A 27836-nucleotide genomic window follows, 5' to 3' on the forward strand; every position below is an offset into this window, starting at 1 on the left:
GAGAATGTAACTGGTAAAATAGATAAGGGAGAACCAGTGGATGTGGTATATTTGGACTTTCAGAAGGCTTTTGATAAGGTCCCGCATAAGAGGTTAGCATGTAAAGTTAAGGCACATGGGATTGGGGGCAAGGTATTGACTTGGATAGAAAACTGGTTGGCAGACAGAAAGCAAAGATTTGGAATAAACGGCTCTTTTTCCGAGTGGCAGGCAGTGACTAGTGGGGTACCGCAGGGATCGGTCCTTGGACCCCAGCTATTCACAATATATATTAATGATCGAGACGGGGGAACTAGATGTAATATCTCCAAATTTGCAGACGACACAAAGCTAGGTGGGCGTGTGTGCTGTGAGGAGGATGCCGAGAAACTCCAGGATGATTTGGACAGGTTGGGTGATTGGGCGGAAGCATGGCAGATGCAATATAACGTGGATAAATGTGTGGTTATCCACTTTGGTGGCAAAAACAGGAAGGCAGATTATTATCTGAATGGCAATAGATTGGGCGAAGGGGAAGTGCAACGAGACCTGGGTATCCTTGTGCACCAGTCGCTGAAGGTTAGCATGCAGGTGCAGCAGGCGGTTAAGAAGGGAAATGGTATGTTGGCCTTTGTAGCGAGATGCTTTGAGTACAGGAACAAGGATGTCTTGCTGCAGTTGTACAGGGCCTTGGTGAGACCACATCTTGAGTATTGTGTGCAGTTTTGGTCACCTTATCTGAGGAAGGATGTTCTTGCCATGGAAGGAGTTCAGCGAAGATTCACCAGGCTGATACCTGGGATGGCAGGAATGACGTATGAGGAGAGATTGGGTCGATTGGGCTTGTACTCGCTGGAGTTTAAAAGAATGAGAGGGGATCTCATTGAAACTTATAAAATTCTGACAGGACTGGACAGACTAGATGCAGGAAGGATGTTCCCGATGGTCGGGGAGTCCAGAACCAGGGGTCACAGTCTAAGGATAAAGGGTATGCCATTTAGGACAGAAATGAGGAGGAATTTCTTCACCCAGAGAGTGGTGAACCTGTGCAATTCTCTACCACAGAAGGCAGTAGAGGCCAATTAATTAAATATATTCAAGAAGGAGTTGGATATATTTCTTAAGGCTAAAGGGATCAAGGGATATGGAGAGAAGGCAGGAACAGGGTACTGAATTTGGATGATCAGCCATGATCTCATTGAATGGCAGAGCAGGCTCGAGGGGCCGAATGGCCTACTCCTGCTCATATCTTCTATGTTTCTATGTAAACCACTTTACAAACAGTTAAGTACTTTTTGAAGTGTAGTCACTGTTGTAATGTAGGATACGCAGCAGCCAATTTGCGCACAGCAAGCTCCCACAAACTCCAGTGAAATAAATGACCAGATCATCTGTTTTAGAGATGTTGGTCAAGGATAAATATTGGCCAGGACTCCCCTGCTCTACTGATCCCCTGATCATTTACGTCCACCTGAGAGGGCAGACAGGACGTTTCATTGGTGAAAGCGAGTTTTAGCAGACACGTGATCAAACACGAGAAGTGAAACAGATAGGAATGAAGGTTAAAAGAGACAATGGAAATCCTGTCGGAGAGAAGAGCAGAAGTTCTTCAAGGTGGGCAATCCTGGAAGAGAGGTGGCAGTGAATTAAACACTAAAACAAAAGCAAAATACTGCAGACGCTGGAAATCGGGAAATAAACACAGAAAATGCTGGAACTATAGCAGGTCAGGCAATATCTGTTGAGAGAGATGCTGCCTAACCTGCTGAGTGTTTCCAGGATTTTCTGTTTTTATTTCCGATTTCCAGCATCCACGGTATTTTGGTTTTGTATTCGCTTTTCCTGAGACATTTCCTAAGATATGCAAAGAGACTTGAAGACAACAGTTCTTCTCATTTTCTCTTGCCTACCCAGTTGGGGATGCAGTGACATCTCTCCCACCCTACCTTGAAAAGTAGTGAGTTTCCCTCTGCCTTATCTTGCAGAAGCAATGAATTAGTCTCTAATTTTACTCCCTTTTTTTATGGGAACCAGTAACTTTCTCTTTGATTTTCCCTCTCCTCCCATCCACCAAGGGAAAACAACGATTATGTTTCTGATTCTCCCTTCCCCTGCAACAAAGGGGAAAAACTGTCTCTCCCACTGATTTCAACCCGCCCCAACCCCCACATCCCAAAATGGGGAAGGAGCAATTCTACCTCTGATTCGGGGCAAGGGTCTTGGTGCTTACGTTGAGTATCCCAAGATACAAACCCCCTCTTCATTATTTTCTTCTTGATGTTTTATTTAATTTTCTGCTCTTAACTGTTTAATAGTATTGTCTGACCCCTTCAGAAGATCTATGAATTAAATATGAAATTAAAAAGATTAACTGAGAGTAACATTTTTAATCGAGATTAATTGCAAATGTTTTTTAATTGCTTGACAGCCCTAATGAAATTTTATTTTATTTTTGTAAAAGCAGGACAACTTCAGCTAAAGGCTGTGAACTTTTTTGATCTCATACCAAATTCTGCAAAGTCAGCTCCCCTCCCCGCATGTGTTTCGATTTGACCTATTACCAAAATGCACTGGTATTGTCCTAGTAAAAAAAGGGTATATGCACTTGTTGACCTAATGTCAGGATGTTAGTTTACTTACCAAAGAGCATGATAGCTCAACAAACCCTTTTGGCATTCAGCCAAGCCATGTGCAAAAACCCCTCAGGAAACTCAGTTTGAGGATCTTTTCGGAACCAAGGGTTCTAAATTGGAAATTTCTTTTAACTATTTTATAATCGATTTCTACAAAATAGAATTCATCCTTGAGAATGGCTTGTGGAGTTTTTGTATGTGTTTTGCTTTGTTTTGGGCTCGTGCTTTCAGCCACAGTTTCTGTTAAGTCTACAGAAGTGTTTATCCGGATTCCAGTATCTGATCGGGAAGCAAATCTGGCTGTAGATTATGCAGTGAGTGCTTACAACAGAAAGTCTGACAATCCTTACCTTTTCAAACAGAGGCACCTTACAAGTGCCAAGTATAAGGTAAGTAATAATTACTCAGGTAACTAATGATACATCATATAATTAACAATTACCTGTGTAAATTAACAATTACTCGTGTAACTAACAATTACCGTTTAACATTTTTTGAACCACATTAAAGCATAATTTAACAGAATAACTAATAACTAAAGAGAGTAAATAGTTTAGAAGATTTCAGGCTATGCAGATTAAAGCAATGTAATTTCTTTGCTGTTTACATGAGTGCAGATGATATATTTAGGTATTAAATTAGCATCAATTTAAACTTGAAAGTAATGCCTGATGAGTGGCAATTTTGTCTCTGATTCACTTTACTGGATTGGGTTGAATGTACAGTAGTGTTCTTAGCACAGCAATCTGTTCTTACAACTGTGAAACCCATCCTGTCTATTATACTAAGAAATACTAAGTCTGTGAATCAGCCAAACCTCAAACAAAACATCAAGGGGGAAAAATTCAGTTGTTTGCGCCTCCCATTAGCGTCTTAAGAGGGCGCCAATTGGGGCACAAAGCGGCGATGTTTGAGCCGCTCCGGAAATTAACTAGACATTTTGCGGCGGCGCTAAACACTACCGCCACGATCTCCTGCGTCGGCAGATCGTGACGTCAGTCGAGTGCGCAATGCCCCGTTAGCGCCCCAGACCGGATATTGAGTGGTGTCCCCGCCTTACCGCCTGCCGCTAGCAACAACAAGTTGAGGGGAGCGTTTTGCTGTCAGAAAGGGACTGGGGGAACGCTATTTAAAGGCGACCGCTTCCTGCCTTTTTTTGCCGGTGACATTTTTGCACCACGCAGTCTGAGAGAGAGAGACTTCTGGAGAGATTCAACGCTGTGTGAAGGAGTTTTGAGTACTGAGCAACACTTTTCAGGTTCATTTTGATTTGCCCTTCCTTGCTTCGCCAGCACTCTGAGGTAGCGCCTCGCTCCTCGGCCTTTGCGCCTTAAGACAGGTGTGAAGCGCCTGATTTAGCGCTCCAATCACCTCCAGGGGCGATAAAAGCCAAGATTGCTGTCTGAGGCGATAATTAGCGCCAGGCGCTAAACTTTGCGCACGGCCGATAATGGCACCCCAAACGGGGCGATACTGAATTTTTCCCCCCAAGTGACTTCTTCCAGTTTTGAAATAATAAGGAACTGTGATATTACAGGTTATTGCAGGTATCTCATTTGAGGTGAATTTAGTTCCTGTAATCAAAATAAGAATTAAATTAAAAAAAAATTAAATTTATGTTCTACCTTTTGGGAGAATTTACAAACATAAGAAATAGGAGCAGGCTGCTCGAGCCTGCGTCGCCATTCATTAAGATCATGGCTGATCTTCGACCTCAACTCCACTTTCCCGCCTGATCCCCATATCCCTTGATTCCCTTAGAGTCCAAAAATCTATCGATCTCAGCCTTGAATATACTCAACGACTGAGCAACTACAGCCCTCGGGGATGGAGAAAGGGAGTGATTCGCAACCCTCTGAGTGAAGAAATTTCTCCTCATCTCAGTCCTAAATGGCCAACCCCTTATCCTGACACTATGACCCCTGGTTGTAGACTCTCCAGCCAGGGGAAACAGCTGAAATTTGTAGGCCGCAATTTTTCCTTTCAATGCGGCTTGGGTGCGGGACAGCTGCCTTCTGGGTTCCAATCCTGCCCCCAACGACATCCGACGCACAGATGCGATTTTGTGTCAATTGTCCTTGTTAAGCCCGCCCTGCAGGCTTGCTGGCCAATTAAGAGAAAGCCGGTGCCAGATGACGTCCATTGATGATGCGTCATCTGCTGGTTTTCTTAAAGGGACCACACACAATTTTTTTTGACATCTGATTTTTCAGTGTTTGACAGCATTGAGGTGCTGCAAACATGGATAATCACTGTACAAAGGTGAGCCCTTGCACCCAGGCTCTCCAGTGACTCCCTCCTTAGGCTAGAACAGATGGCAGCTGCAGGTGAGGTTACAGAAACGATCTGTCACTGGTGAGAGAGGTTCTCCCAATGAGGTGGGACTACACACACAATTCAAAACTTGTCACCTACAGAAAAGTCTAAATACATTAAAAATGAATTTCCCAACATTTTCTTACCTTTGAAAGTCATCAGTGTACCATTGGATCCTTCACACCACTACTGCAGCTGTCATCAATGCACAAACATTACAGTAGACCCACAGCACACCACACTTACCTGGCGTGGTGTCCAGATATCGGGGAGCCCGCAGTAGACCTGTCAAAATGGCAAAAAGCCTCTTAACTGCCTGTTAACAGGCAGTTAAGTGCCTATAATCTTCTTCCCACCGCTAGGTGTCGGGTCAATGCACAAATCGGAGACCCGACACCTGGGAAAATTGATTGGAGGCGGGTTGACAGCGGGTTTCCAACCCGCTGTCAATCTTTGCAATTTATCCGGATGTCCCGCCTCCAAACCCGCCCCCTGAGCGCCGGCAAAATTCCCCCCGTACATTTTCTAGGCCTGTTTTTAAAAGCTGAAGTGGAAGAGTTGCTCAGCTCATTATGTGTAGCAACATCATAAATGTATTAAAAGGCAACATATTTATAATGTTGCAACACATAGTGATCAGAGCAATTCTTTGCTCAAATCTGCCATTAATTAGAATTTTTTGAATTCCATTGAAGAAGATAACTGCTGTAACATTGTTTCTTGGACAAATAATGCCTGGCTAAGGTTTGATGTCATCTTCCGAGTCACTGTAAGAACTGTAGGTACTTTAGTAGTTATGTTACTGGACTAGTACTCCAGAGGCCTGGACTAATAATCCAGAGAGCCTTAGTTCAAGTCCTCTCATGGCAGCTTGAGAATTTGAATTCAGTTTAAAAAAATCTGGTATCAGTAAAAATAACCATGAAGCTGTCCGATTGTTGCAAAACCCAACTGGTTCACTAGTAAGGTTTAGGGAAGAAAATCTGCTGTCTGGCTTATGCGACTCATAACTGTCCTCTGAAATGACCTAGCAAGCCAGTTGTATCAAACGGCTGGGGAACTAAGAATGCAATAAATACCAACCTTGACAGTGATGCCCACATACTAATGCCAGAATAACTACACTGCTATTGGCATTGAATAGGCCATACGTTGCTACAGACAGGATGACTCCATCTATCATTCCTACTCTTTTACTTTAAAATTTTGAAATGAAATAAAACTGAAATGTGTGGCAGAGTCAGGGCAGTTTGTTCTGCAGCTGTGCTATGGAATAAATGATAGGACATGGGTTCACATCTGTATTTTCCCACGCTAACGGGGACAATGTTTAGGACAATGGGCGGAAACGCGGTCTAGCGAGCGGTAGCAGGGAAGCTCGGACGATTTTAATGGCCAGCCCTCAATAGCATGCCGCTTGCCAACTTCCCAAACAAAAAGGCCATGAAGGGGGTCTAGACAGAGTAGAGAGAAACTGTTCCCATTGGCGGAAGGGTCAAGAACCAGAGGACACAGATTTAAGGTGATTGGCAAAAGAACCAAAGACGACATGAGGAAAAACATTTTTATGCAGCGAGTGGTTAGGATCTGGAGTGAACTGCCTGAAAGGGTGGTGGAGGCAGATTCAATCATGGCTTTCAAAAGGGAATTGGATAAGTACATGAAGGAAAAAAATGTGCAGGGCTACGGGGAAAGGGCAGGGGAGTAGGACTAGCTGAAGTGCTCTTGCAGAGAGCCGGCATGAGTTTGACGGGCCGAATGGCCTCCTTTTGTGCTGTAACCATTCTATGATTCTAAGTCGGCAGGAAACAGCTGCCCAGCTGTTAAAATCGGGCAGCTCGGAGCCCGCTGCCGGGGACCCGCAGGAACGGTCCCTGCCACAAGGTAAGTGGATCGGAGGAGCTCGGCAGAGCAATCACAGTCAGAGAGGGAGGAGGAAACCTGATGATGGGGAGGTTCAAGGATTCCTTGTGGAGCTCGGAAGAACACTCCTGCTACTCCTGGCCCACAAGGAAGCTTCAAAGAAATTATAAAAACTTACCTTAGTGGGCCTCTTCTGGCCCTCGGTGGAGCTTGTGTCAACCTTGGCCTGGCGGTGAAGTCAGCACTCCTCCCCCGCTCAGGCCTCAGGTAAAAATAGCAGTCAGGGTCCAATTACGTAATCGGAGCCCAATCTGTATATTTAAAGAAGGAGCCTGCTGGCATCCAGTGGGTGTCCTTGTCACCTGCAATTTGAAATTACAGTTTGGCCAGATCGGGCTAGGTTTGGAATGGGTAACTTACTGATCCATTTTAACTGCCCCCCTGTCTGGTTTCCGCCGGGTGGGGGAAGGGGGTCAGTTGAAATCGACCCCTGTATGGTTCCTACCTTGGCACCATCATCAGGAGCAGGCTCCAAGTACAAACCAGGTATATCACCACAATGGGAGTGGAAAACTGGAGGGCGAGTCATCTCTCGGAGCCTTGCTGTAAAGTAACAATGGCAAGGGCTTGGAAACCGGACCGCCCCACCTACCCATCCCTCTCAGCCGGGAAATGTTGCAGAGTGAGAAAGAGATCTGAAGAAGAAGAGGAAGTTAAATATGGGGTAAAGATAAAGCAACACAGATTAAATTAAAATAGAACTCTTCAAAATCTTGCTAAGGTACAGTATAAATCTATAGTTTATGAAAAAGTTTCAATCCGATGGAACTAATTTTTTTCTCAATGTTGCATGTTTGTGATATTTTTTACTTGAACAAGTTCAAGCCTGAAGACCAAGTAGAGCTCAGAATATGGAATGTCATTGCGCAACAAATAACATTACAACTTAGATTGTTTTTATTATCTGCGAGACTGGTTTTACTGGATGGCAGCAGTATTAGGTATGTTATGACATGAAATTTATAAAACTGGAAATCCATTTGCAAGGTAGAAATCTGCCTCTAGAGGATAAGGTTAAGATTATTTTTGTTGGCCATTTAAAAAAATTTATTCATGGAATGTGGGCATCGCTGGAAAGGCCAGCATTTATTGCCCATCCCTAATTGCCCTCGAGAAGGTGGTGGTGAGCCGCCGCCTTGTACCGCTGCAGTCCATGTGGTGAAGATATTCCCACAGTGCTGTTAGGGAGGGAGTTCCAGGATTTTGACCCAGCTATGATGAAGGAACAGCGATATATTTCCAAGTCAGGATGGTGTGTGACTGGAGGGGAACTTGGAGGTGGTGGTGTTCCCATGCACCTGCTGCCCTTGTCCTTCTGGGTGGTAGAAGTTGCGGGTTTGGGGGGATGCTGTGGAAGAAGCAAGAGCAAGGGGACAGAAGAAAGGGAAACAAGGATAAAAGCAAAAGATAGGAAGGAGAAAAACAAAAGTGGCAGTCAGAGAAATCAACAGTTTAAATCAAACATGGCCACAGTAAATAATAATTCTAATAGGTGTAAGAGTTTTAAAAAAACAAGCCTGAAGGCTTTGTATCTTAAAGCGAGGAGCATTCGTAATAAGGTGGATGAATTAGCTGTGCAAATAGAGGTAAACGAGTATGATTTGATTGGGATTACGGAAACATGGCTCCAGGGTGGCCAAGGCTGGGAACTCAACATCCAGGAGTATTCAATATTCAGGAAAGATAGGCAAAAAGGAAAGGAAGGTGGGGTAGCATTGCTGGTTAAAGAAGGGATTAACACAACTGTAAGGAAGGATATTAGCTCTGATGATGTGGAATCTGTATGGGTAGAACTGAGAAATACCAAGGGGCAGAAAACGTTAGTGGGAGTGGTATATAGACCTCCAAACAGTAAATCAGAGGTTGGGGATGGCATTAAAAGGGAAATTAGAGAAGCGTGCAATAAGGGCACAGCAGTCATCATGGGTGACTTTAATCTATATATAGATTGGGCTAACCAAATTAGTAACAATACAGTGGAGGAGGAATTCCTGGAGTGTTTAAGGGATGGTTTCCTGGACCAATATGTAAAGGAACCAACCAGAGATCAGGCCATCTTAGATTGGGTATTATGTAATGAGGAAGGATTAATTAGCAATCTTGTTGTACGAGGCCCCTTGGGTCGGAGCGATCATAATATGATCGAATTCTTCATTAAGATGGAAAATGAAGTAGTCGAATCAGAGACTAGGGTCCTAAATTTAAATAAAGGAAACTACGATGGTCTGAGGCGCGAGTTGGGTAGGATTGATTGGGGAATGTCACTCAAAGGGTTGACGATGGATAGGCAATGGCAAACATTCAAAGGCCGCATGGATGAACTACAGAATTTGTTCATCCCAGTTTGGCATAAAAATAAAACAAAAAAGGTGACTCAACCGTGGCTAACGAGGGAAATTAGGGATAGCATAAGATCCAAGGAGAGGACATATAAATTGGCCAGAAAAAGCAGTAAACCTGAGGATTGGGAGCAGTTTAGGATTCAACAAAGGAGAACAAAGGGATTAATTAAGAAAGGGAAAATAGAATATGAGAGTAAGTTTGCAGGGAACATAAAAACTGACTGTAAAAGCTTTTATAGATATGTGAAGAGAAAAAGATTGGTGAAGTCAAGCGTAGGTCCCTTGCAGTTAGAATCAGGGGAATTTATAATGGGGAACAAAGAAATGGCAGACCAATTAAATACATATTTTGGTTCTGTCTTCACAAAGGAGGACACAAATAACCTCCCAGAGATGTCGGGGAACATAGGGTCTGATGAAAGGGAGGAACTGAATGAAATCAGTCTTTGTAGGGAAATGGTGTTAGGGAAATTGATGGGATTGAAGGCCGATAAATCCCCAGGGCCTGATAATCTACATCCTAGGGTACTTAAGGAAGTGGCCCTAGAAATAGTTGATGCTTTGCTGATCATCTTCCAGCATTCGATGGAATCTGGAACAGTACCCATGGATTGGAGGGTAGCTAATGTTACCCCACTATTCAAAAAAGGTGGTAGAGAGAAAACGGGGAATTACAGACCGGTAAGCCTGACATCAGTAGTGGGGAAAATGCTAGAGTCCATTATAAAGGATGTACTTTGGAAAACAGTGACAGGATCGGACAAAGTCAGCATGGATTTACACAAGGTAAATCATGCTTGACTAATCTACTGGAGTTTTTTGAGGATGTAACTGGTAAAATAGATAAGGGAGAACCAGTGGATGTGGTGTATTTGGACTTTCAGAAGGCTTTTGATAAGGTCCCGCATAAGAGATTAGCGTGTAAAGTTAAGGCACATGGGATTGGGGGCAAGGTATTGACTTGGATAGAGAACTGGTTGGCAGACAGAAAGCAAAGAGTTGGACTAAACGGGTCTTTTTCCGAGTGGCAAACAGTGACTAGTGGGGTACCGCAGGGATCGGTCCTTGGGCCCCAGCTATTCACAATATATATTAATGATCTAGACAAGGGAACTAGATGCAATATCTCCAAATTTGCAGACGACACAAAGCTGGGTGGGCGTGTGTGCTGTGAGGAGGATGCCGAGAAACTCCAGGATGATTTGGACAGATTGGGTGATTGCGCAAAAGCATGGCAGATGCAATATAACGTGGATAAGTGCGAGGTTACCCACTAAGGTGGCAAAAACAGGAAGGTAGATTATTATCTGAATGGCAATAGATTGGGAAAAGGGGAAGTGCAACGAGACCTGGGTGTCCTTGTGCACCAGTCGCTGAAGGTAAGCATGCAGGTGAAGCAGGCGGTTAAGAAGGCAAATGGCATGTTGGCCTTCGTAGCGAGAGGGTTTGAGTACAGGAACAAGGATGTCTTGCTGCAGTTGTACAGGGCTTTGGTGAGACCACATCTTGAGTATTGTGTGCAGTTTTGGTCGCCTTATCTGAGGAAGGATGTTCTTGCCATGGAAGGAGTTCAGCGAAGATTCACCAGGCTGATACCTGGGATGGCAGGAATGACGTATGAGGAGAGATTGGGTCGATTGGGCTTGTACTCGCTGGAGTTTAGAAGAATGAGAGGGGATCTCATTGAAACTTATAAAATTCTGACAGGACTGGACAGACTAGATGCAGGAAGGATGTTCCCGATGGTCAGGGAGTCCAGAACCAGGGGTCACAGTCTAAGGATAAGGGGTAGGCCATTTAGGACAGAAATGAGGAGGAATTTCTTCACCCAGAGAGTGGTGAACCTGTGGAATTCTCTACCACAGAAGGCAGTAGAGGCCAATACATTAAATATATTCAAGAAGGAGTTGGATATATTTCTTAAGGCTAAAGGGATCAAGGAGTATGGGGAGAAAGCAGGGACCGGGTACTGAATTTGGATGATCAGCCATGATCGCATTGAATGGCGGAGCAGGTTCGAGGGGCTGAATGGCCTACTCCTGCTCCTATCTTCTATGTTTCTAAGCCTTGGCGAGTTGCTGCAGTGCATCTTATAGATGGTACACACTGCAGCCACGGTGCGCCGGTGGTGGAGGGAGTGATTGTTTAAGGTGGTGTATGGGGTGCCAATCAAACAGGCTACTTTGTTTTGGATGGTGTTGAGCTTCTTGAGTGTTGTTGGAGCTGTACTCATCCAGGCAGGTGGAGAGTATTCCATCACACTCCTGACTTGTGCCTTGTAGGTGGTGGAAAGGCTGTTGGGAGTCAGGAGGTGAGACAGTCGCCACAGAATACCCAGCCTCTGACCTGCTCTTGCTGCCACAGTATTTATGTGGCTGGTCCAGTTAAGTTTCGGGTCAATGACGACCCCCAGGATATTGATGGTGGGGGAATTTGACAATGTTAATGCCGTTGAATGTCAAGGGGCGGTGGTTAGACCTTCTCTTGTTGGAGATGGCCATTGCCTGGCACTTGTGTGGTGCGAATGTTACTTGCCACTAATCAGCCCAAGACTGAATGTTGTCCAGGTCTTGCTGCATGTGGGCACAGACTGCTTCATTATCTGAGGAGTTGTGAATGGCACTGAACACTGTGCAGTCATCAGTGAACATCCCCACTTCTGACCTTATGATGGAGGGAAGGTAATTGATGAAGCAGCTGAAGATGGTTGGGCCTAGGACACTGCCCTGAGGAACTCCTACAGCGATGTCCTGGGGCTGTGATGATTGACCTTCAACCACCACAACCATCTTAATTTGTGTTAGGAATGATTCCAACCAGAGGAAAGTTTTCCCCCTGATTCCCATTGACTTCAGTTTTACTAGGGCTCCTTGATGCCACACTCGATCAAATGCTGCTTTGTTGTCAAGGGTAGTCACTCTCACCTCACCTCTGGAATTCAGCTCCTTTGTTCATGTTTGGACCAAGGCTGTAATGAGGTCTGGAGCTGAGTGGTCCTGGCGGAACCCAAAGTGGGCACCAGTGAGCAGGTTAATGGTGAGCTTGATAGCACTGTCGGCGAAACCTTCCATCACATTTCTGATGATTGAGAGTAGGCTGATGGGCCGTTAATGGTCCGGGTTGGATTTGTCCTGCTTTTTGTGGATAGGACATACCTGGGCAGTTTTCCACATTGTTGGATAGATGCCAGTGTTGTAGCTGTACTGGAACAGCTTGGCTAGAGGCGAGGCTAGTTCTGGAGCACAAGTCTTCAGCACTACAGCCGGGATGTTGTCGGGGCCCATAGCCTTTGCTATATCCAATGCGCTCAGTCCGTTTCTTGATATCACATGGAGTGAATTGACTGAATACTGGCTTTTGTGATGGTGGGGACCTCAGGAGGCGGCCGAGATGATACATCCAATCAACATTTCTGGCTGAAGATGGTTGCAAATGCTTCAGCCTTGTCTTTTGCACTCACGTGCTGTGCTCCGCCATCATTGAGGATCGGGATGTTCATGGAGACTCTTCCTCCCGTTAGTTGTTTAATTGTCCACCACCATTCACGACTGGATGTGGCAGGACTGCAGAGCTTTGATCTGATCCGTTGGTTGTGGGAATGCTTAGCTCTGTCTATAGCATGCTGCTGCCACTGTTTAGCATCCATGTAGTCCTGTGTTGTAGCTTCCCCAGGTTGAAGCTACAACACAGGTTGTAGATTAATGGATCAGGCCAGGTTCATTTCAACATTATTAATTTACAGGAACAATGTAACAGTATCTTATCCATTTACACAGTGGCTGGAATTTCTCCAGGTAGGCGGGTTGGAGGGTGGGGGCGAGGCCTCCGAGGCAGGTGGGACACCCGGGTGGCCGGGTTTCCCGTAGGCCTGGCCGACTTTAATCGCAGGGCCTGATTTGCATGAGGACTCGGATTCCCACCCGCAGCCAGCCAGCTTGAGAGGCTGGCTGACTGGCTGCGGGTGTGCAGGGCTCAAATGCGAGGGGTCAGTCCAGGGGAGGGATGGTGGGAGGTGGGTTGGCAATCGGGGATCGTGGTCGGGGGTCGGCAATCGGGGACCGCGGGGGGGGGGGGGGGTCGGCAATCAGGGATCGCGGGGGGGATGGGCAATCGGGGATCGCGGGGGGGGGTTGGGCAATCGGGGATCGCGGTCGGGGGTCGGCAATCGGGGATCGCGGGGGGGGGTCAGCAAGCGGGGATCGCCGGGGGGTTACACGGGGGGGGGGGGGGGGTGCCGGCCGGAGCATCGGCAGGAAGGGGGTCGGTGGGATTGGGGATTGGCAGGGAGAAGTCAGCCGGGGATCGGCGGGGAGAAAGAGGATCGGGGCCAGCCACTGGAGGATTGTGGCTGGCTTCAGCATCATCGGTGGGGTGGTGGGGGAGGCCGTATGGTGGGTATCGGAGGTCTGGGACGGTGATCGGAGGCCTCGTGAGGGGGTCTCAGATCCTGGTGGGTGGGTTAGGTAGGGATCCTGGATCCAGGAGGTAGGTGTAAAACCACTTACCTCCTGGATGCAGCCGTCCCCGCCTCGCTTTATCTGCCTGGTTTCATGAATTGTGTAAAACCCATCCACATGGAGTTAAGTGCAAAATGGAGGGGAAAAAAGAGGCTTCCAGCCTCATTACAATATTTAAATTGACGTACCGCCCCCTGCGAGCGGGTTAGTCATCCACCCCCATCAAAACCGGAAGTGGGCGGGTTGGAGATGGAAATCAGGTCAGGAATCCCATTTTTAACAATTTAACTGCCCCGTGCTCCAAACCCACCCGTCTTTTTCGGGGAAAATTCCCAACATTATGTGGAAATCTATAGCAAAGGATGGAGTTTTTAATATGTAAATGTACATCCAGCATTTTAAATCTAATATTGTCAGTAGTGTGGCAGGAAAAGGCGGCAGCAGTGCTGTTGTTTAAATATAGCTCCAATAAATGTTTAGGAGCAGGTTATCTGCCTGCCATCTCAGTATCAAGTGGTACATGGTGTACGGACCTAGAGAGCGGGAAAGTAGCATAAATTTGAAGGAGAAGATATAATTTAAAAAGGCATAAATGTTGATTAAAAATTAGATATACTTAACAACATGATGAACACTCTTACAGAAAGAAAAGTCTATTTTTTAAATAGATAATTCCCTAAAAATATAAATGCAGATAGATTAAGCCAAAAAGGACAACCATTTTTGTGGTTTTATAAATAGAGGAAAAGATCTGGCACAGGTACTGTTATGTCCGTGTATCTTGATGTTGTGTCCTTCAATAATTAGACAACAAGACTGCAGGGAACGATTCAACAGGTGTTTACTGAATGAGGGTTACTCTAGAACTAAGTGTACAGATCACTACTCAGGGTTTATATACAGGTGTGGTCACTGCCGGTACTACAGTATACAGGAGCTGTAAAAAGTAGTTCTCTCCCTTAAGGTATATATACATTACATACATTACAGGTACAATGGGCTAAAAGGCTTCCTTTGTGCTGTAAATTTCTTGTTTTTGATGTAAGGTTTATTATAAATTGTGGAGGAAGCCTTTGGCTTCATGGTAGCTTTTGCGCCTCTGAGTTAGAAGGTGTAGAGTTTGAACCCCACTCCAGACAGTCCTGGCGAGTGGAGACCAGCGCTCTAGCTCTGGATTCTGGGTTGTCATTCAGGGGGGATACTCGTGTCCGGTAGGCGTGGGTGGCCCATCCTCATAATAAGGCTTGTGGGAGCCCATATAACCCTTCTGTCATCTAGGACTAACCATCCTAATGACTGGTATAAAGATGGTTACGGCCATAGAAGGAGATTTTCACGTCACGGCCTGTCAGACTGTTAATCACCCTGCAAATCCTTCTACTACTTAACACTATTCTCCAAGGGAAGAGTGAAAAGATATGAAAACAAAATTACAAATTGTGAAGAATGTGCATTGATTGTATCAGCCTCCCTTTCTATCATTCAATGTACTAGCAGGTTCTGCATGAGGGAAGGAAGAACATGCTGAAGAGGAATTTCCTTGCATCTTTGTTGTCTGTCATACTGTTTAGATTGTTGTCACCCATGCAAATAGAACATTGAGGACAGTAGGCAATTGAATGTGTACATGTGGTGATGTCAAGGATAGGGAAAAGCCCTTGGTGTTCCCCCCTCCCCTTCCATCCCTCAGTAATAGTGAAAAATATGAAAACATTTGTGAAAGGTGAAGCTATGTTCATTTCATTCCCATTACATAGATCCGGGTGAATGATAGAGAGAACAAAATTGTTTTGCATTATGTGCGTCTTAACAGATAACTTCTCCAGGAGTGAAGGCATACACTGTGATATTTGATATCAAGGAAACCCTTTGCCAAGAACAAGTGGAGCTGAGAGCCTGTCCATTCAGACCTGACAGTGATGCAGTAAGTGCTTTTACATTCATCATTCCTTCAGGAAAAGTCTAAAACTAATTTAAAAAAATTGGTCTATAACTTTTTGAATTTGTAATGTATCATCTAATTTAAACACATTGAATAAGGAAATGACATAATCATTGCGTAGCTAGAACACGGACTGAATAATGTTAATCGAGAGTTGTGACCGTAAGCTTTTTGTGGCCACAACCCCTCTTTGCTGTTTTGCAAGAAAGAATTTTACTGAGAGCTTCTTAAACCTAAACCTGGTCTGGTATCTGTGCCAATTTTTCTAGGGATATTTTATTGTGTGCTTTCTATATATTGCTATGGGCATCCCTGTGGCCCTCCTTTTGTATTTGCAGGTTGTGGGAGGTGTAGGGGGAGGATGAGAGGAGGTATGCTAGGAAGCTGCATTGGCACCTGAGGCCATCACTTAGGGCCTGCCCTTACACTGCCACTCATGTTTGTGGGCGGGACAATTGTACCTGGACACATCCAAAGAATCTTTCATGCAGAAATTGATTCCTCATGGAGGCTGTCACCGAACTGTGCATATTCCTGCACCCAGTTCTGAAAACCATTTCCACAACAGGGGCAGTTCTGTCAGTGGCTATCAAAGTAATTATCGCCTTGTACTTTGATGCCACTGAATACTTCAGGCAACAGCAGGAGTTGTCACACAAGTTGGATCGTACAAGTTACAGATGCTTTGTATGCCTGGGCAATTTAAATCATCTATTTTCCCATGAAAAATATACAGCAACACAACTTCACCCTGCAAGCGGGTCTTGTCCTAGGGCAGGCAGAAGAAGAAAGGCAGCAGCCACCAGTGGCAGAAGAGGACCAAAATCAAAAGCCCCAAAAAATATCTGTCCAACCAATTGGTAACTAGCAAGAATCTTAAGGCAGGCTCTCATAGATGACATGTTCACTTAAGTGTCTGAAAAATCCAATGCACAACAGATATTTAAACATTTATCCCATACCCTGCAGCTCCGCTCCACCCAAAAAAAATGCTGCAATGGTCACAGCTTTATATCAGAACTCATGTACACAACAGCATTTCTTCTTAAACATCTTATTTTGTCCCAACCCAATTGAAGTCTCAGGACACATTACAGTTCCAGTTATGTCAAGCTTTCTTTACCCTGTTCACTCTAACACCGTTATTGTTAACAATCATTTATTTCAATATCATTAATACACTTGACTTTCATTAAGACACTTTGATGCCCCACAATTTCTAACATACCTCTGACATTTCAACCAATAAGAGACAACTTTTTTCCAGCATGGGTCCCATTTCCAAGAGAACTTGAGAACCATAGAAGGTAAATAGGTTAAGTGATTTGGCGCAGTACAATGTTTCGCAAGCTTCTGCTCTTTCTGGCTATAACACAGCTTGCTTCCCGAGTACCGCAACAAAATCCAGAGGCACTAAAAAAAAACATTTCTGAGCAGAACTGAGCAATAACAAAATTGCACTACCAACAAATTACTTGCCGTAAGGTAATTTTTTCTTTAATTTGAAAGGCCAGGAACAAGGTATAGAATACCTGGGAATTAGGTAAATATAAAGTTAAAATAATAAAAATTGAAGAGAGAATGAAGAAAATTGGAAGACAAGTTGAGCAGAAGTGATTAACATTTTTATATATAACAATTTTCAGTGCTTAATTTGTATGTACATGTTAATATTACAATGGTAAAGTCACAGCTTTATTACTGTAATATTCAGGTATATTCCTACATTGATTCTAGCTACAATCTTAAAAAAAAAGTCTTTTTCAGGAGTCTGGAATTTCCTTAGACCCACTGGCTATCTCAGGGTCATTCTACAGCAGATTATGGGAAATAACGGGCCATATTTTGCGACCCCCACGGGTGTGTGCGAGGTGTGTACGCGCCCGTATCGGCCGCGCAAGTGCCGGGTTTAGGCATACAAAGCGCATGCGCTGAAACCTGGCTCTTGCGATCAGATCCTCCGCATGCCCAAGAAAAGTGCCTCTGCGGGTGGAGAGCTGCGCTATTTGCACAACTTCCGCCTGCTGAATGCCTGTCAAATTCTTACGCCTGCTAAACGCGTAAGGCCTGCTTTTACCAGCATAAGGCCTAGAAATTCAGTTGCGTGCGCCAGCCGTTAGCGCCTTAAGAGGAGTAGACTTCGAGCGCTAGGCAGTTAGCGGCCTACGCCCAACTTCAGTAGACATTTAGCGCCGGCGCAAAGTGTTTGCGCGCGCTCAGCTGCGCGCGCAGCTTATGACGTCATTTTGTCGTGCAACGCCCTTTGTGCGCCCCAAACCGGAACTTCAGTCGCGCCCGCCCAATGTGGGCGTGGCGGTGCTAAGAACTGTGAAGTGGAACGCAGCAGAGGCCCTACGGGCCTCGGGGAGCGCTAATTAAAGGGCACTTACACTGAACTATAAAGGCCAGCCATTTTGCTGCAGTGACTTTTGTGCAACGGATTTCTGGACAGAGACCAAGGAAGAGACCTTACTGATTTGGCCCGACATAGGAGAGGTATTTTTGGCTTCTGGCCAGAGCTTGGAAATTTGCCTCATTGTGATTTCATTGTTTGCCAGTATATTATGGGGGCTGCATGGGGTGCCAACCCTCAGTTCCAGCATTATGTGCGAAGGGCTCGCAGACGCTGTGTGAGAGGGGCAGCCATGCCTAGACGCAGAGGGGGCATCAGGCGTCGGCAACGTAGGCCTTACCCACTCAGGGAATACCGCCAGCAGGTGTCCTATCTCACCATGACTGCCGCGCAGTGTGTTAAGAGGCTGCGCTTCAGAAGGGAGGTGGTTGCAGAGATCTGCCGGCTGCTTCACAAAGATCTGCGTCCACAGCTGATGTGCAGGACGTCTCTGTCGATGGAAGTGAAGGTAACGGTGGCTCTGAACTTTTATGCAAGCGGCTCCTTCCAAGCCGCTGCTGGGGACATAGCTAACATATCCCAGTTCGCCGTGCATCGCTGCATCCGGCAGGTCACTGATGCCCTTTTCACAAGGAGACACCAATTCATCTCCTTCCCCATGACCCTGGAGAGGCAGGAACAGCGTGCAGTCGGATTTGCGAGGATCGCGGACTTCCCCATGGTGCAGGGCGCCATTGACTGCACGCATGTGGCTTTGCGGGCACCTATCGACAATGCCGAGGATTACCGCAACCGGAAGGGCTACCATTCCCTTAATGTACAGCTGGTGTGTGACAACAGGCAGCGCATCCTAGCTGTCAATGCCCGCTTTCCAGGCAGCAGCCACGATGCATTTATCCTGCGCCAGACTACTGTGGCTGGCATGTTCCAGGCACAGCCTCCCCCAAGAGGATGGCTTATCGGGGACAAAGGCTATCCTTTGTGTACATGGCTCATGACCCCGCTCCGCGCGCCCAGGACCCCTGCTGAGGAGGCATACAACGAAAGCCATCAAGCCACAAGGAACATCATAGAGCAAACGATTGGCGTCCTCAAGCAACGGTTCCGCTGCCTGGATCGCTCCGGCGGATCTCTGCAGTATTCGCCGGATAGAGTCTCCCAGTTCGTCGTCGTTTGCTGCATGCTGCACAACCTGGCTATCCGCAGGACTCAGGCACTGCCACCTCACGTTGGACCACCACCTCAGGAGGAGGAGCAGGAGGACCATGAGGAGGAGGAGGAGGAGGAGTACCAGCCCAGGAGGGAGCCACAAGGTCCAAGGGCCGTCCGTTGGCGGCTTATTGAACGACACTTCTAGGCCCCCTGTCAGGGAATGGCTTGTGGCAATGAAGGGACATGAATGCAGCCGCTCCACAAGCCCTCAGCCGGTTAACACAACAACCACTTCAAACATCAAACATGGACAAGCTGAATAAAGAAAAAGCTTTATTGAACAAACTCAGGGCCCTTCCCACATGAAAACCAAAAACAAACAGACAACACCCCCAAAAAACAGTCAAACACATGACTCACTCCCACAACCTGGGGATGAATAACAAAACTTTTCCATCCAAATGGCCTTCATCCTCGGCCTTACCAAAACAACCACCCCCATAGACAACACAACCACCCCCATATAAAAAAACATTTGGCAACACCCTCTACTTTGTGTGCCGAGAGGGCGAGTCCTTGTCCAGCCTTTTCCGGCCCCTGGCCGACCTGCTGCTCCGCCTCAACCTGGGCCCTGTGGGTGCTGCAAGGCTGGGGGAAGGCTCCTGAGGGGCACATGGCGTGACGGCAGATGCCCTTGGGGGTCGGCCTAGACGAGCTCTGGCCCTCGAGGGGCCGGCTGCTGACTGCTGCAGCTGTGGCTGGGCAGCATCAGTCTCTCCAGCAGCTCGTGGCAGCTTCACTGGGGGAGTGGCAGTGGCGGCTGCAGCAATGGGGGCAAGCTGGCTGATGCCAGGCGCTCGCTGCTCGCCTGAGACACTGGCACTCGGCCGGGCTGGCACTGCAGCAAGCGCAGCAATCTGCTGAAGGCCAGACCGCTGTGCTGCTGCAGCGGGGCGGGTGCCCTGGCGATGCCTGGCTGACACAGCGAGTGTGGCAGCAGTGAGTGCCCGTACTGCCCTGGTCTGTGCCCGCATCAGACCAGCCAGTGACTGCACGGCACCACTGATCAACTGGCCACTCGCTGCCTGTGCTGCCCTGAAGTCGTCCCGACTCGCGTCCTGTGCTGCCCTGAATTCGGCCCGACTCGCGTCCTGTGCTGCCCCGAATTGCTCGAAACCCCTGGCCTGTGCTGCCCCGAGTTGCTCGAAACCCCTGGCCTGTGAGGCCCCGAAATCGGACACAGTATGAGCCAGGGACTCGATGGCCTCAGGCAACCGTGCCACAACCCCCATGAACTCGGTGTGCCGGCGATCCGAGTCCACGGACATTTGATCGAGGAGGCGCACCTCCTGGGCGAGGACCGTCTCCGGACTGGAGGCCGGACTCTCCCTCTGGGGAGAAGGCCGCCGAGCTGCCCGACCCTTCCCGCGTGGCTGGACGCCACTGGGCCCAGCAACTACACTCCCCTGCAACACTTCCCCCCTCTGGGGAGAAGGCCGCTGAACTGGCTGACCCTTCCCGCGTGGCTGGACGCCACTGGGCACAGGAGCTACACTCCCCTGCAACACTTCCCCCCTCTGGGGAGAAGGCCGCCGAGCTGCCCGACCCTTCCCGCGTGGCTGGACGCCACTGGGCACAGGAGCTACACCCCCCTGCAACACTTCCCCCTGGCTCTCCTCCAGGGAAGACGTGTCCCCTCCATTGCCATCCCCTGGCGCGGATGAGGGTTCCCCCGATGGGCCGCCTTCCTCTTGCTCCTCCTCGTCCTCCTCTTCCGAGGGACTGTCACTGCCAGCTTCAGGGACCTCCTCCTCACCAGCTGAAAGCAGGAAGGCACAAGAGTAGCTTTAGAGTGAGGACAGGGCATCAGCGAGGGAGGCATGAGTGGTGGCATTCAGCGCATTGGTCGGACAGTGGCAAAGGATGTAGATCTGAAGCGCAAGGGGAACGAGAGAGGTCCAAAAGGTCATGCCCTTACCATTGGGGCCCAGCACAGGGTCGGCATCTCCACATGCAACGGGGCCAATCAGCCGGCCACCCATGAGTCGACCCACGCGCTCCTCCAGGTCACTGAGCTGCTGGAACTGGGGACGGCCTCCCCCGGTGTCAGTCCGGCTCCTCAGATTCTGGGCCAGCTTGGCCTGCAAGAGAAAGGACGGCCTCTAAGTACAGTGTGGTGCCCTGTTGTTGTGTGCACTGCCTCCCATGGTCGAATAGCTTGGCCAGTGTGGTGCCCTGATGTTGTATGCACTGCCTCCCATGGTCGAATAGCTTGGCCAGTGTGGTGCCCTGTTGCTGTATGCACTGCCTCCCATGGTCGAATAGCTTGGCCAGTGTGTAAAGTGCAGAAAGTGCAATTGATGTTCATGCCAGTGCCATAGCTGCTGGATGAGGGCTGGCCATTAGGGCTTTGAGGTCCCTTTGCCCATAATGTGAGGTGCACATGCAAGGATGAGGAGGACACTGGAAAGGGTACTCACCCTGACAATCCGAGTGAGGTCGTTAAACTTTTTCCAGCATTGGACACCAGTCCTGGGGACATCGCAGGTGGCTGTGACCATCTGGGCGACATCCCTCCAGGCTTTCCTGTACACCCTGGTGGCAGGCTTCTTGCCACTGTCCGGGAACAAGATATGGCATCTCCTCTCCAAAGCCCTAACCAGCACCTTTAAATCATGGGCAGAGAAGCGCTGCGCTCGCTCACGGGCCCTCTGCATCCTTCCTGGCGCTATTTCTCTCCAGCAGCAGTGTTTAGGCCTAGCTGGAGGGCTGCAGTATCCAGGGCGTGGCAGCAGACCAAGTCGACCCTTCCCCCTTTAAGAGCTGGCCGGCGCCAGGGTGTCTGCTGTCAATCAAGAAATGACCGCACCTGCGCTGCGCCCGGCCTCGGCGGTATCACTCTGCACCGCCGGCTTAGCGCCTAAAGATAGCCGTGCATCGCCAGTTTTAGCGCTCGAGCAAACTCCTTGGCCAAAGCTACTGAATATCGGCGAAGTGGCCTCCACTTTGCGCCGGGCGCAAACTTTAGCGGCCGCCCGACTTTACCGCCCCAAAAGTGGCTATACTGAATTTCTAGGCCTAAGAGTTTTAAAAAATTGAAAATTAAATGTAATCACTCATTTATAAATTAAAAATATTTTTCAAAAAGGTATGTTTATTTTTAGCCCCGTAAAAACATTTACTTTTTTTCCCCAATTTTTTAACTTTTTAATTAATTTTAAAAATGTGATTAAAAAAAATTATTTCACGTGCTGGTGTATTTTTTAAGTGATCCCAATTCATACTTTTGACAGTTCTGTACGTGCGGACCTGTCAAAAGTATGAATGGGGATTCTCTTCTTTTATTGGTTGGGCCGGCCCACATGATCCCAGGAGTGCCTACGAGCCGCAGACGCCCCGGGATATGTGGGGCTCTGCCCGCGTGTACCCGGAGAGGCCCAGGAGCGCAAGCCTCCATTCTTCCGCCCGCGGGAAGCCTCTGATCGCAAATGCTGGTCCAACATCTTTCTACCTTTATAGACGTGTATAAAAATGATTGGCCCAGATCAATTTAATATTTTGAAACAGCAATACAATATTGAGATAGTGAAACTGAACAGTTTTGAAATTAAATGATTCTTGTGTTCCAGGCCGTGGGTATGTGCGAAGCAGAAGTCCTCTTTGAACTTGGGTTCCAAATTAAAGTACCTGAGGCACCTTCGTGTAATCTACTGAAGCCCGTCAAAGAAGTGGGTGAGTAACAGATTTGTGAATACTATGCTTTAGAAATACAGCCAGTAATGGTACTGCTTCGATAATGTCATTCACTGCGCACTGGAGAAAGTTGGGGAATTCGGTTGAAATCAATAGAATGAAAATCGGGTGCGTTCTACAACATGAAAATTTACCCCAGAACATTTTGGAAAAAGAACAGTTTAGTGTACCCTAAATGGTCGGAGTGCAGATACATAGAGGTAGAATTTCTGTGGGGATTCTCCTATTTCCTGCTGTCACTTTGACAGAAGATTGGTGGAAACCCCAGAGAAGTGGCATACACGGCATATATGATGTTTCTCAGGGCTTTCTGTCGCTCTTCTGCCACCCACAGAAATTCTACCATTTTTCTCTTTAAAGGTGGGAGTGCAGGTGGAAGAGGCGATTTAAAAAAAGGCAAATGGTTTTGTATATGGAGGCATTGAAAACAAAAACAAAGAAGCAATATTAAATTTATACAATATATTGGTTTGTCTACAATTGGAGTATTATATGCAGCTTTGAACACTCCATTATATTAAGGGCTGTAGAAAGGGTACAGTGAAGATTACATGGAATGATGTTTTGGTTATGAAGATAGGTTAGAAAATGGGGACATTTTTCAATGGAACTGAGAAGGTTAAAAGGGATCGAATAGACATTTTCAAAATTAAGATAGGTTTTCAGAAGGTAAATAATGGAGAATTGTTACTATTGGTTGATGAATCAATAACAAAGGGGCATACACTCAGGATTATCATTGGAAAAAAAAGGGAAGTTAGAAGAAATCTTTTCATGCAATGTGTTATTAGAACATGGAATGCTTTATCACAAATGGGTTTTGAGGCAGAAGCTATACTGTTATTTGAAAAGGAAGAATATAAAACGATGGGTGTGATGGGTCAAATGGTACTTTTCTGTGCTATAATATCTATGATTCTACAATTGTATGATTTGTGTTTGTGGATAAAAATCCTAGCCTCTTTAAATGGAGGCTGCAGCCCTTTAATACCTACTGCTGCACATGAAATCCCTGGAACTTATATGCTTATAAACGCTGAATTTAATAAGCTTCATAACAAGATAAGTTTTGCCCTAACAGCAATTACTGATCACTGAATGGCTTTATGTGAAAAGCCAATTCCAGACAGCAGATGAGGAAAACCCTTGATAATTCAGGAGCAGTCACTAAAACTACTTAACATCAATAAAACATCAGATTCATTCCCTTAATGGTATGATCGTTGTGAAACAATTTAAAGTTCAAATTATAGTGTCCAATAACCTCTTAATTTATTGTTAGGCCTGGACAATGTAAAGTAGATAGGTAAAATTATTTAGAAATATATAAGGGCTTGCAATATTGGCACATCTTTAGATAATGGCATCTTGTTTGAATTGTCGACTCTTTGTGATCATAAACTGCGTTATAATGTTGATTTAGACTTTGCTTTAGGAAGATACAGCACAGTTCATTGCCTACAGACTTCTGCGTTGTTAACTCTCACATCAATAAGACAAATTGTAACCAAAATAATCTTATCATATCACAACATTGACAGCTAAATTATAGGGCTGTACAAACACGGGCGCTATCCAGTTTATTTAATGTCATGAGGGAGGTGAAATCACATGGAAAACCTTCAAGATAAAGCTCTGGGAAATTTATCCTTGTAAGATGTGAGATGGACAGGGCTGCATAATGTTTAACTGTGTTGAAGAGCAGGTATAGGAAGTGTAATGAATAAGCTATGTTTCAGGCTACACCAAAACCTGAACAAGTGTAAAGGTCTAAGCTTGCCTTGTTGATTCTGCATAATTACACAGTTTGGATCGGTGACTCCCTGATGCTGTCCAACTTCAGTGGCCTTGCTCTGTACTCAAGCTGTTAAAAGTTACTGGTATATGGTGAATGGGACCTGACATCAAACAGAAGTTGTGATGTTATGAACAGGTGATGGTACTGCATTGTGGCATGGAAGGATGGGGATTTGTACCTGCAGATTTCAACACCACAAGGTCCCAGTGTCATTCTGGCTGTCAGGGAGACACAGAGCAGCTTCTGGGATGGTGTTAGCAAGCCCACTAACAGAGATGGTGTGGTGTATTTTTACTAATTTTCTTGTTCTTGAGGAGGGTTGTGTAGTTAATTGAAACAAGTTGAGATTTGATTACATCAGTATCTTGTTCATAAAGAAAAAGCTTAACAATTCATATTTAACCTTATCTCACTGAAGTGTTTCAATCTGCCTTTGGGAAGATGGAAAAACACACATGGCAGCTTCTGCAAAAGACACAGCATCCAGTTCATATTACAAGGAGGTCCCATTGTTACACCTCTGGGTTACACTATCATATATTTAAATATTGGTCACTAGTGGCACACTGAACGTAAAACGTGTGTGAGCGACCAGAGAGATTATCTTAGGAAGACCCAAAACCTTTAACACCCTCCATGGTCAAAACCTTTGCCATCACTCTCTGTGCAGACTGAAGAATAGGCATTTGGGTAAAGTATATTACAGCAGAATTTTATTTTGTAGGAACTGTAAGAAAGGGAGTTTAGACCCCCATCCTGTTGAAATCATGGGTCTGTAAGTTAAATTTGCAATTGTACGACAGTGGTTCTCCCACCACTGCAATACAGCAACATATTACATGACTGATTCAAGATACACAGCTGACTAATACTGAAAGATATTGTAATGTCTGAGTATCAATAATACACGGACTGCAGGAGAACAATAATAACAAGTATTTACTGAACAGAGGGTAACTTAAGACTGAAGTACAGAAGCCTGTTATGGCTTTATATACAGGGGTGGTCACTGCCGGTACTGCAGTATAGAATCAGTTCTTCTCTTAAAGGTACATACACAACAATTCCTCCCCTTTTAGATAAACAGTACATAACATTCATTTAACAACTAAATAATAACTAATTACAATTACAATTTTCTCTGTACTATATACATCAACTGAAATAATAATTTATAAGTTCAGTCCTTGAGGAGGCTTCCTGATCGTGACTGGATAGCGCCTTTCTTGAGTATCCTGTTCTTGCGGCGGAGTTGATTCTGGCTCATTGTCATTGGTTGGTTCGTCAGCTTCCAATACCACTGTTTCTGAGGTAGATGCAATCTGTACTTCGGGTTTATTACCAGGTGCACATGCTCGTGATATGGGTTTGGCTTGTTCCTGTGACTCTAGAATCTGGTCAGCATGGCGTCTCACGATGCTCTCTCCAACGTCCACTGTGTACATTAGTGGTCCCTGCTGTGTGCATATCGTTCCTGGCTGCCATTTTTCTGTTCGGTAGTCGCGGGCCAAGACTGGTTGCCCTATCTTGAAGCTCCTGGTTGGCTTCTCATTGATGTGCTGGAATTGTTTATCCTCAACATCTCGTCTTATGTTTGGTTTGAGCAAATCCAGGCGACATCTTAGCTTTCGGTTGAAGAACATTATGGCTGGAGCTTGGTTGGTGACTGCATGTGTCGCATTCCGGTAAGCAAACAAGAAATTATCCACCTTGTGTTGTAGTGGTATGTCGTCGTTATACATCACCTTTATTGCCTTTTTAAAGTTCTGAACAAACCTCTCAGCCAATCCATTTGTGGCTGGATGATATGGGGCAGATGTGTAATGTTTCACCCCATTATTCCTCAGAAACCTCCGGAAATCCTCGGACACAAACTGTGGCCCATTGTCGGAGCAAATCTGTTCTGGCAAGCCATTCCTGGCGAAGATAGTCCGTAGGACTGCAATAGTTTTCTCCGTGGTGGTGTAGGACATTTTGATGACCTCTGGCCATTTCGAATGGGCGTCCACGGCGATTAGGAACATTGATTTTGCTGGTCCATTTATGGACTCAATGTGTACCCATTGCCATGGAGATGAGGGCCACTCCCATGGATGTAGCGGGGCCTGTGGTGGAGCGTTTTGGACCTTCTGGCATCCTGTGCATCTCTTGGTCATATCCTCGATTTCTTTATCAATTCCCGGCCACCACACAAACGCCCTGGCTAGGCTCTTCATTTTCACCCCTCCCAGATGACCCTCATGAAGCTCATTGAGTACTCTATCTCTCAACTTGGGTGGAATTACCACTCGGGATCCACACATCAAGGTCCCCCGGCACACTGACAGCTGTTCTCTCCTTGGCGAGAATGCTGGCAACAGTGAGTCGCCATGTGCTGGCCATCCCTTCACCGTCAAATCATAGACCCGAGAGAGTGTTGGTCATTTCGGGTTTCCTTCTCTATACTTGAGTTTGTAACAGGTAGACATTCGACTATGGTCGCATGGAATATCTCAACAGGGTCCACTGCAGGTGCTTCCTCTACCGTAGGCAATGGTAGGCGCGACAGCCCATCAGCATTTCCATGCTGCTTCGTACCCTTGTACTCTATGTCGTACTGATGTGCCCCTAAAAAAGTGACCATCTTTGCAGCCGTTGCGCCGTCATCACCGGAACGCCCTTCTTTGGGTTAAAAATGGAGACCAGGGGCTGATGATCAGTCAGTAGGGTGAATTTCTGCCCGTGCAGATAGTGATTGAACTTCTTCACCCCCCACACCAGGCTGAGGGCCTCCCTGTCAATCTGGGCGTAGTTACGCTCGGCTGAGGTTAACGAGCGCGACGCAAAGGCTATTGGCCTCTCTGAACCGTCAAGGAATTTGTGTGACAGCACCGCTCCGATGCCGTAGGGAGACGCATCACATGCTAACCGAATCGGTAGTGTTGGATTGTAGTGGGCCAATACTTCTTTTGAAGTGATTAGGCATTTACATTTCTGAAAGGCACGCTTACACTCATCACTCCATTTCCATGTTACTCCAGTTTGCAGCAGGGCGTTCAGTGGGTGCAGAATTGTAGATAAATTCGGCAAGAACTTATGGTAGTAGTTCACCAACCCGAGGAACGACCTCAGTTGCGACACATTTTCTGGTGCTGGAGCCTTGACTACAGCCTCAATCTTGTCCGGCGACTTATGCAACCCTTCCTCAT

The 27836-nt window shown here is 46.5% G+C and overlaps 2 protein-coding genes across 2 annotated transcripts in view; one reads left to right on the forward strand and one right to left on the reverse strand.

The window, feature by feature from the left end:
• Positions 1 to 7014, reverse strand: part of slc26a5 (solute carrier family 26 member 5) — a 90078-nt gene extending 83064 nt beyond the window's left edge. The window contains exon 1 of the mRNA XM_086010445.1: positions 6970 to 7014. The gene's annotated coding sequence lies outside the window, so the exon portion shown is untranslated. The remainder of the gene's footprint in view (positions 1 to 6969) is intronic.
• The window catches only part of LOC147105752 (kininogen-2-like), a 76218-nt gene continuing 51046 nt past the window's right edge, over positions 2665 to 27836 (forward strand). The window contains exons 1-3 of the mRNA XM_086010448.1: positions 2665 to 3001; positions 15464 to 15574; positions 22727 to 22829. Of these exons, the coding sequence (XP_085866574.1) occupies positions 2789 to 3001; positions 15464 to 15574; positions 22727 to 22829 (427 nt within the window). The 5' untranslated portion in view covers positions 2665 to 2788. The remainder of the gene's footprint in view (positions 3002 to 15463; positions 15575 to 22726; positions 22830 to 27836) is intronic.

The sequence above is a fragment of the Somniosus microcephalus genome, chromosome 17, assembly GCF_052327205.1.
Source record: "Somniosus microcephalus isolate GS21.2 chromosome 17, FLI_Smic_1.0, whole genome shotgun sequence".
Classification (NCBI taxonomy): Eukaryota; Metazoa; Chordata; class Chondrichthyes; order Squaliformes; family Somniosidae; genus Somniosus; species Somniosus microcephalus.